The sequence below is a fragment of the Nanorana parkeri genome, unplaced genomic scaffold (assembly GCF_000935625.1).
Source record: "Nanorana parkeri isolate BGI_ZX_2015 unplaced genomic scaffold, ASM93562v1 scaffold2038, whole genome shotgun sequence".
NCBI classification, from domain to species: Eukaryota; Metazoa; Chordata; class Amphibia; order Anura; family Dicroglossidae; genus Nanorana; species Nanorana parkeri.
In genome coordinates this window covers 151642-161167 of record NW_017308306.1, presented here as the reverse complement: position 1 = coordinate 161167, position 9526 = coordinate 151642, and the positions used below count along the sequence as shown (strand labels likewise).

The window sequence follows — 9526 nt, the reverse complement described above, 5'->3', positions numbered from 1 at the left end:
GGGCTGGTGGCACAGTCATGGTTCCAGATTGGTGGCACAGCTATGGAGTATAGTGACCTTTCACCGCCATATTGTTCACCCAAGGTCTTGGTTGTTGGATTGGTGGCACAGCTATGGAGTTGGAGGACAATGACCTTTCACTGCCATATTGTCCACCCACAGTCATGGTTGTTGGACTGGTGGCACAGTCATGGTTGTCGGATTGGATGCACAGCTATTGAGTATAATGACTTTTCACCACCATATTGTTCACCCAAGGTCTTGGTTGTGGTGTTGGTGGCACAGCTATGGAGTACAATGACCTTTCACTGCCATATTGTCCACCGACAGTCATGGTTGTTGGACTGGTGGTGCAGTCATGGTTGTCGGATTGGATGCACAGCTATGGACTATGGTGAGGTTTCACCACCATATTGTCCACCCACAGTCATGGTTGTTGGACTGGTGGCGCAGTCAAGGTTGTCGGATTGGTGGCACAGCTATGGAGTATAGTGACCTTTCACCGCCATATAGTTCACCCACAGTCATGGTTGTTGGACTGGTGGGGCAGTCATGGTTGTCGGATTGGATGCACAGCTATGGAGTATAGTTAGGTTTCACCGCCATATAGTTCACCCACAGTCATGGTTGTTGGACTGGTGGGGCAGTCATGGTTGTCGGATTGGATGCACAGCTATGGAGTATAGTTAGGTTTCACCGCCATATAGTTCACCCACAGTCATGGCTAGCCATCGGAGAGTAACGGGTACACCCGACTATGATAGCGCAATCTAGCCACCATGTCAGGATTAGAGTCTCTGTCTTGCTGGGTTTTTTTTGGGGGGGAGGAAAAGTCTTCGGGGTCAAGGGTCTACGAACGACACCATAATGTAGCGGGTCCCTTTGGTGGTGGGAAGACCCTCGTGGTAATGGGTTAGTCGGCCGGGGTGGATAAAGGACCATCCTTTCCTGGGAGATTCCACGAGGCAGTTGTAGCGTATAAACCGGCAGCCACCGCCCTGTGAGGGGGTAAATAAGGGTATAATGAAGTCAACATTGAGGATCTTGGTAAGAACAGGCCTATCAGCCCGATTTTTTTTAACAGACCAGGTCACACTGGCCAACCAGGGCAATCTGTCCAATACCCACACTAAACTTCTCAATCATGCCAAACAAAAAAAAATGGCCCAATGAATCTACAAGCACAACGTGGCCATCATGCGTGGATAAGCGAGAGTAAAAAAGGACGGTGCCCCATTGGAGGGTCTTCAGGTCTAAAACATCCTCCACTGGGTGACACCATTTACATACAGGCACCTCAAAGAAAATCTAAACTCCCAGCAGGGTAGGACTACTTTCTCCTCCCCTGCTGTCCTCCGAGGCCAGAACAGAGTCAGCCAATCAGAGGCTCTGCCTGCACACAGATCCCGCCAGTACCGTACACTAGCCCACCACGAGTACAGATTTATTCTTTGAGGTGGAAAGTTTAGGCCGAGGTCTGACATGCCCCCCATGCCGAGTTTCCCAAACAGCAGACATTGCAGAGCTGTAGGTCTGACTCAGCAGGGGGTGTGCTGGACCCTCATCAGAGGTCAAAAAGGCAGCGAGGATACAGAAGAAAGGGAGTGAGAATGCCCGGGGTCCCCTTACCTCATAGTCAATGCCCTTCCGGTTCAGAGCGACGTTGATGGTAAATGTGGAAGAGTCGTGATGGGGGCGGAGCGAAGGTTGCTCATCTGGTCGATAGCGCACGATGAAATTCAGAAAAGCTTTCGCCTAAAAAGATAAAAAGGAGCATTAAAACCGACACATATATATAGTAAGTTACCGGTGTAGGGATTATCCTGAGTGGCGGCAGGACAAATCCTCAAGCCAGGTCCAGGTGTAAAGTCGTGCTTTGTCTATCCAGGGCAACCCACCTTGCTCTCGGGACCTTCTCCCCCACCCTGCTCTTGGGACCTTCTCCCCCTGCCCCTTGCTCTTGGGACCTTCTCCCCCTGCCCCTTGCTCTTGGGACCTTCTCCCCCTGCCCCTTGCTCTTGGGACCTTCTCCCCCTGCCCCTTGCTCTTGGGACCTTCTCCCCCTGCCCCTTGCTCTTGGGACCTTCTCCCCCTGCCCCTTGCTCTTGGGACCTTCTCCCCCTGCCCCTTGCTCTTGGGACCTTCTCCCCCTGCCCCTTGCTCTTGGGACCTTCTCCCCCTGCCCCTTGCTCTTGGGACCTTCTCCCCCTGCCCCTTGCTCTTGGGACCTTCTCCCCCTGCCCCTTGCTCTTGGGACCTTCTCCCCCTGCCCCTTGCTCTTGGGACCTTCTCCCCCTGCCCCTTGCTCTTGGGACCTTCTCCCCCTGCCCCTTGCTCTTGGGACCTTCTCCCCCTGCCCCTTGCTCTTGGGACCTTCTCCCCCTGCCCCTTGCTCTTGGGACCTTCTCCCCCTGCCCCTTGCTCTTGGGACCTTCTCCCCCTGCCCCTTGCTCTTGGGACCTTCTCCCCCTGCCCCTTGCTCTTGGGACCTTCTCCCCCTGCCCCTTGCTCTTGGGACCTTCTCCCCCTGCCCCTTGCTCTTGGGACCTTCTCCCCCTGCCCCTTGCTCTTGGGACCTTCTCCCCCTGCCCCTTGCTCTTGGGACCTTCTCCCCCTGCCCCTTGCTCTTGGGACCTTCTCCCCCTGCCCCTTGCTCTTGGGACCTTCTCCCCCTGCCCCTTGCTCTTGGGACCTTCTCCCCCTGCCCCTTGCTCTTGGGACCTTCTCCCCCTGCCCCTTGCTCTTGGGACCTTCTCCCCCTGCCCCTTGCTCTTGGGACCTTCTCCCCCTGCCCCTTGCTCTTGGGACCTTCTCCCCCTGCCCCTTGCTCTTGGGACCTTCTCCCCCTGCCCCTTGCTCTTGGGACCTTCTCCCCCTGCCCCTTGCTCTTGGGACCTTCTCCCCCTGCCCCTTGCTCTTGGGACCTTCTCCCCCTGCCCCTTGCTCTTGGGACCTTCTCCCCCTGCCCCTTGCTCTTGGGACCTTCTCCCCCTGCCCCTTGCTCTTGGGACCTTCTCCCCCTGCCCCTTGCTCTTGGGACCTTCTCCCCCTGCCCCTTGCTCTTGGGACCTTCTCCCCCTGCCCCTTGCTCTTGGGACCTTCTCCCCCTGCCCCTTGCTCTTGGGACCTTCTCCCCCTGCCCCTTGCTCTTGGGACCTTCTCCCCCTGCCCCTTGCTCTTGGGACCTTCTCCCCCTGCCCCTTGCTCTTGGGACCTTCTCCCCCTGCCCCTTGCTCTTGGGACCTTCTCCCCCTGCCCCTTGCTCTTGGGACCTTCTCCCCCTGCCCCTTGCTCTTGGGACCTTCTCCCCCTGCCCCTTGCTCTTGGGACCTTCTCCCCCTGCCCCTTGCTCTTGGGACCTTCTCCCCCTGCCCCTTGCTCTTGGGACCTTCTCCCCCTGCCCCTTGCTCTTGGGACCTTCTCCCCCTGCCCCTTGCTCTTGGGACCTTCTCCCCCTGCCCCTTGCTCTTGGGACCTTCTCCCCCTGCCCCTTGCTCTTGGGACCTTCTCCCCCTGCCCCTTGCTCTTGGGACCTTCTCCCCCTGCCCCTTGCTCTTGGGACCTTCTCCCCCTGCCCCTTGCTCTTGGGACCTTCTCCCCCTGCCCCTTGCTCTTGGGACCTTCTCCCCCTGCCCCTTGCTCTTGGGACCTTCTCCCCCTGCCCCTTGCTCTTGGGACCTTCTCCCCCTGCCCCTTGCTCTTGGGACCTTCTCCCCCTGCCCCTTGCTCTTGGGACCTTCTCCCCCTGCCCCTTGCTCTTGGGACCTTCTCCCCCTGCCCCTTGCTCTTGGGACCTTCTCCCCCTGCCCCTTGCTCTTGGGACCTTCTCCCCCTGCCCCTTGCTCTTGGGACCTTCTCCCCCTGCCCCTTGCTCTTGGGACCTTCTCCCCCTGCCCCTTGCTCTTGGGACCTTCTCCCCCTGCCCCTTGCTCTTGGGACCTTCTCCCCCCTGATCTATCCACTCCGCGCCCCTGTCTTGCAATTTCACAGCCCCCGCTCTCATGATCTCTTCACCCCCTGCTTTGCTATATGGCATCTCTGCAGACTCTGTACCACTGCCCTACGTGCTGCATGCTCTGTGCAACATCCCTGCCCACCCTGAGCACCCCTGCAAAATAATTTAATGCCCAACCGGCTTCTAGATTGGACTGCCTGGCTCCTGAACTCTGTCCAATCACAGACGCAGTACGTTTTGGTCACCTTGGTGTAATATCCGGGGAAGAGTTTCTCTGTGACGGGGGCGATGTAGTCCTGCAGGAACTTCAGCCACTCGTCCTGGTACCCCACCTGAGTCATATGGATGTCCACCGTGGGCACATTCTCGTAGCCCCCGGTCAGCCTCTTATCCTAGAAGAGACACAAATAAGAGGGGAGGGGTCAGTTCAATGATTGAAAACAGAGGGGGAAGATGAAGGGGACCAATGTCGGACATACAAAAGATAGTTACCTCGTTCTTTCCGCCCGACCATTGGTTAAAGTGCTCCATCTGCTCCACGAACTCATCACACATCACCTCTGTAAAGACGGGGAACCAGTACACGTCCGGGCACGGCTGCCGACAGAGATCAGGAAGTGTTATGGCATGGCTGCCGGTGTAAATAAAGTCAAGCGGCGGGGGCCTGGAGAAACCTTACCTGCTCAAAGTAATCCTCTTCAAAGATCTTGGAGTAATTCTCATGGATGTACTTCTCCCGCCAGTCCTGCAAAGGACACATATCATTAAATCTGGGGGGCCCCGGCTGACGCACACACGTCAAGATGGAGGACGGGCAGACTTACCACGGGGTTCTCGAAGATCTGCCACAAGTCGTTGTGCAGGTGGGACGTGTTATACTTCGAGGTGGACAGCAAACGCCCAAATTCATCCCTATTGCTAATATGAAGAAAGACGCTCTGTGGGGGGAAAGACACAGCGGGCCGGTCACACACAGAAGACAGTCAAATAATAAAGTGGAACCCTATTTAGTTCAAACTCCCCCCTTTTGTTTAGTGCTGTCCCCAATGGGGAGAATTTCCACCTCTTTATGTCTAGAGATTCTAAAGCACTCTATCCAAAAAATTGCTCACCCCCCATTTTCGTCCTTCCCCAAAAAAAAAAATCTGACCAGTTGCTTGAATACACTCAGAGGAATCGAGCAAACAAGTGCACAGCTTAGGTCCGCAGCACCCAGTGGCCGGCAGGGTTAAACATTTAAATCTATGCTGGGGATTGTGTTCCTTCAATATAATGGTCGAGAGGCGCAGTGCAGTGACTGACGCCAGCCAGGATTGTAAGTGGAGGGGTGTGCGGGGTACAGGATGGTAGGTGGAGGGGTGTGCGGGGTACAGGATTGTAGGTGGAGGGGTGTGCGGGGTACAGGATTGTAGGAGGAGGGGTGTGGGGAGTACAGGATTGTAGGCGGAGGGGTGTGCGGGGTACAGGATTGTAGGAGGAGGGGTGTGGGGAGTACAGGATTGTAGGCGGAGGGGTGTGCGGGGTACAGGATTGTAGGAGGAGGGGTGTGGGGAGTACAGGATTGTAGGCGGAGGGGTGTGCGGGGTACAGGATTGTAGGAGGAGGGGTGTGGGGAGTACAGGATTGTAGGCGGAGGGGTGTGCGGGGTACAGGATTGTAGGAGGAGGGGTGTGGGGAGTACAGGATTGTAGGCGGAGGGGTGTGCGGGGTACAGGATTGTAGGAGGAGGGGTGTGGGGAGTACAGGATTGTAGGCGGAGGGGTGTGCGGGGTACAGGATTGTAGGAGGAGGGGTGTGGGGAGTACAGGATTGTAGGCGGAGGGGTGTGCGGGGTACAGGATTGTAGGAGGAGGGGTGTGGGGAGTACAGGATTGTAGGCGGAGGGGTGTGCGGGGTACAGGATTGTAGGAGGAGGGGTGTGGGGAGTACAGGATTGTAGGCGGAGGGGTGTGCGGGGTACAGGATTGTAGGAGGAGGGGTGTGGGGAGTACAGGATTGTAGGCGGAGGGGTGTGCGGGGTACAGGATTGTAGGAGGAGGGGTGTGGGGAGTACAGGATTGTAGGCGGAGGGGTGTGCGGGGTACAGGATTGTAGGAGGAGGGGTGTGGGGAGTACAGGATTGTAGGCGGAGGGGTGTGCGGGGTACAGGATTGTAGGAGGAGGGGTGTGGGGAGTACAGGATTGTAGGCGGAGGGGTGTGCGGGGTACAGGATTGTAGGAGGAGGGGTGTGGGGAGTACAGGATTGTAGGCGGAGGGGTGTGCGGGGTACAGGATTGTAGGAGGAGGGGTGTGGGGAGTACAGGATTGTAGGCGGAGGGGTGTGCGGGGTACAGGATTGTAGGAGGAGGGGTGTGGGGAGTACAGGATTGTAGGCGGAGGGGTGTGCGGGGTACAGGATTGTAGGAGGAGGGGTGTGGGGAGTACAGGATTGTAGGCGGAGGGGTGTGCGGGGTACAGGATTGTAGGAGGAGGGGTGTGGGGAGTACAGGATTGTAGGCGGAGGGGTGTGCGGGGTACAGGATTGTAGGAGGAGGGGTGTGGGGAGTACAGGATTGTAGGCGGAGGGGTGTGCGGGGTACAGGATTGTAGGAGGAGGGGTGTGGGGAGTACAGGATTGTAGGCGGAGGGGTGTGCGGGGTACAGGATTGTAGGAGGAGGGGTGTGGGGAGTACAGGATTGTAGGCGGAGGGGTGTGCGGGGTACAGGATTGTAGGAGGAGGGGTGTGGGGAGTACAGGATTGTAGGCGGAGGGGTGTGCGGGGTACAGGATTGTAGGAGGAGGGGTGTGGGGAGTACAGGATTGTAGGCGGAGGGGTGTGCGGGGTACAGGATTGTAGGAGGAGGGGTGTGGGGAGTACAGGATTGTAGGCGGAGGGGTGTGCGGGGTACAGGATTGTAGGAGGAGGGGTGTGGGGAGTACAGGATTGTAGGCGGAGGGGTGTGCGGGGTACAGGATTGTAGGAGGAGGGGGGTGCGGGGTACAGGATTGTAGGTGGAGGGGTGTGTGGGGTACAGGAGTGTAGGTGGAGGGGTGTGCCCTAAAGAACACACCTATACACGATGAAGAGCAGAGATGATTGATACTACACATGTGGGGAAGAATAGGTAAGGCAAGAGTTAGGCTTTCACGTGCCGCTTACCTTATCCCTGACACTCTTACAGAAAGACATATCGGGGTCCAATCCTGCCAAAGTGAAGACACTTCTCTGCGCCAGCTCTTTACGCAGAGTCTCCCCCTTGATGAGATAGGTGTGGGCGATATAGGGGACGTTCCACACGCCGCTGGAAGACACGGAGAAAAGACAGATGAAGTTCTTCGGGTCTCATGCAGGGTGACACCCCGACTCTTGCACACGGCTTTAAATACTCACATTCTTTTCCCCTGAACGATGTCTACGTAGTCCTCGGACCGGGCGTAGTACCCCTCGGGACTCAGAGCCCCCCAGAAGTTGGACCACAGTTTTCCGCTCCGAGACACCATTGGCGCAATCACCTTGCTGCAGGAGGAGAGGAATAAGAGGGTGAGTACAGTATTGTAGGCGGAGGGGTGTGCGGGGGTGAGTACAGGATTGTAGGCGGAGGGAGGTGCGGGGGTGAGTACAGGATTGTAGGCGGAGGGAGGTGCGGGGGGTGAGTACAGGATTGTAGGCGGAGGGAGGTGCGGGGTCATTCCAGCCACAATAGATCATTATGTGCCCCAATACTGACCGGTTCTCCTGGATCAGCATGTACAGAGTGTCGGGATTGGTCAGAACCACATCTGCGTCCACACTGAAGTAGTAGTCACAGGTCACGTCCTGGCGGCAGAGGTCCCTGTGAAGGGAGAATACAATTATTTCATACAGCCTATTGGAATTCAGAGATCATTGCCTAGAGTACCTTTCAACACATCCCTGGGCTGCCTGCAGCAGACTGATCACTGGGGGGAGGAGAGACTGAGGAAATGCTTCCTCCTGCCTGCAGCAGACTGATCACTGGGGGAGGGGAGACTGAGAAAATGCTTCCTCCTGCCTGCAGCAGACTGATCACTGGGGGGAGGGGAGACTGAGGGAATGCTTCCTCCTGCCTGCAGCAGACTGATCACTGGGGGGAGGGGAGATTGAGGGAATGCTTCCTCCTGCCTGCAGCAGACTGATCACTGGGGGGAGGGGAGATTGAGGGAATGCTTCCTCCTGCCTGCAGCAGACTGATCACTGGGGGGAGAGGAGATTGAGGGAATGCTTCCTCCTGCCTGCAGCAGACTGATCACTGGGGGGAGGGGAGACTGAGGGAATGCTTCCTCCTGCCTGCAGCAGACTGATCACTGGGGGGAGGGGAGATTGAGGGAATGCTTCCTCCTGCCTGCAGCAGACTGATCACATCTCAGCCTAGATCTGACGGAGAACTCTTCCTCCATTCTATATTCCAAACACATACATGCCCATATCTCGCGCCTCGCCCTGGCTCAGCTCCTCCTCCGGACCCACGATCTTCACGTTCAGGAATTCGTCTTTGTGGTTCTCCCAGAAAGTCTGGATGTGTTTCTCGTGGTAAACTTCCTATTTTGGGGAAAAAACAAAAAGTATAAAAACAATGCAAACGCAGCTTGTCCTCAGCACGTAGGACGGGTGCGTCAAGTGACCTGAATACTGCACGCGGGCTCCTATATTGGATATTAGCCCATCCACCCCCCCCGTACTGTGAAATCGCGGCTTCAACTAGGAAAAAGGACAACTCCACCCACAACTTAGATTTTAGGCAACAAGGCAAAAGCTTGGGGACCGTCACACCCACTATACAGCCAGAACTATGTGACCCCTCCCCCTGCAATAATGGAGTTCCAGTACAGGGTTCTGTTCCTCCTCCATCATACAAAGACATTGTAGACAATTGCGCTCTTCCAGCCTTGGGGTCACAGTTTGGTGAAGACCCTTTTCTGTTCCACCATGACTGTCCCCTGTGTACATAGCCAGCTCCATATAGACATGGTGTGACCAGCTTGGTGGAGGAACTCGAGTGTCCTACACAGAGCCCTGACCTGAACCCTACTGAACACCTTTTGGATGAATTGGACTCTGAGCCCGGTCTTCTGATCCAACACCAGTACCTGACCTCACAAATGGGACAAACCCCCACATGCAGACACTCTCCAAAATCTTGTGGAAAGACCTTCCAGAAGAGTGGAGGATGGTATAGTGACAAAGGAGGCCAACACCACGTCAATGGCCATGGGGGACCAGGTCCAGGCTGGTGGCCATGGGGGACCAGGTCCAGGCTGGTGGCCATGGGGGACCAGGTCCAGGTTAACGGCCATGGTGGACCATTACTAGAATGTAATGTCCAACAAGTTCATATAGATGTGGTCAGAGGTCAACAAACATTTGGCCCTCCAATGGTGTACATTCTATCTCCTCCAATCCCAGAAAAGACTTCTCTCCAGCACTGTCTCTGCCCCAGGAGGCGATAACACAGACGTCTCCGCCCCAGGAGGCGATAACACAGACGTCTCCGCCCCAGGAGGCGATAACACAGACGTCTCCGCCCCAGGAGGCGATACAACAGACGTCTCCGCCCCAGGAGGCGAAAACACA

At 56.5% G+C, this 9526-nt stretch overlaps 1 protein-coding gene across 1 annotated transcript in view; it reads right to left on the bottom strand.

Moving 5' to 3' along the window:
• Positions 1-711: 711 nt before the first annotated feature.
• The window catches only part of PLOD3 (procollagen-lysine,2-oxoglutarate 5-dioxygenase 3), a 25792-nt gene continuing 16977 nt past the window's right edge, over positions 712-9526 (bottom strand). The window contains exons 10-19 of the mRNA XM_018572455.1: positions 8373-8494; positions 7665-7769; positions 7328-7453; positions 7097-7238; positions 4780-4893; positions 4635-4700; positions 4448-4552; positions 4201-4347; positions 1630-1755; positions 712-998 (exon numbers count right to left, since the gene is read on the bottom strand). Of these exons, the coding sequence (XP_018427957.1) occupies positions 843-998; positions 1630-1755; positions 4201-4347; positions 4448-4552; positions 4635-4700; positions 4780-4893; positions 7097-7238; positions 7328-7453; positions 7665-7769; positions 8373-8494 (1209 nt within the window). The 3' untranslated portion in view covers positions 712-842. The remainder of the gene's footprint in view (positions 999-1629; positions 1756-4200; positions 4348-4447; positions 4553-4634; positions 4701-4779; positions 4894-7096; positions 7239-7327; positions 7454-7664; positions 7770-8372; positions 8495-9526) is intronic.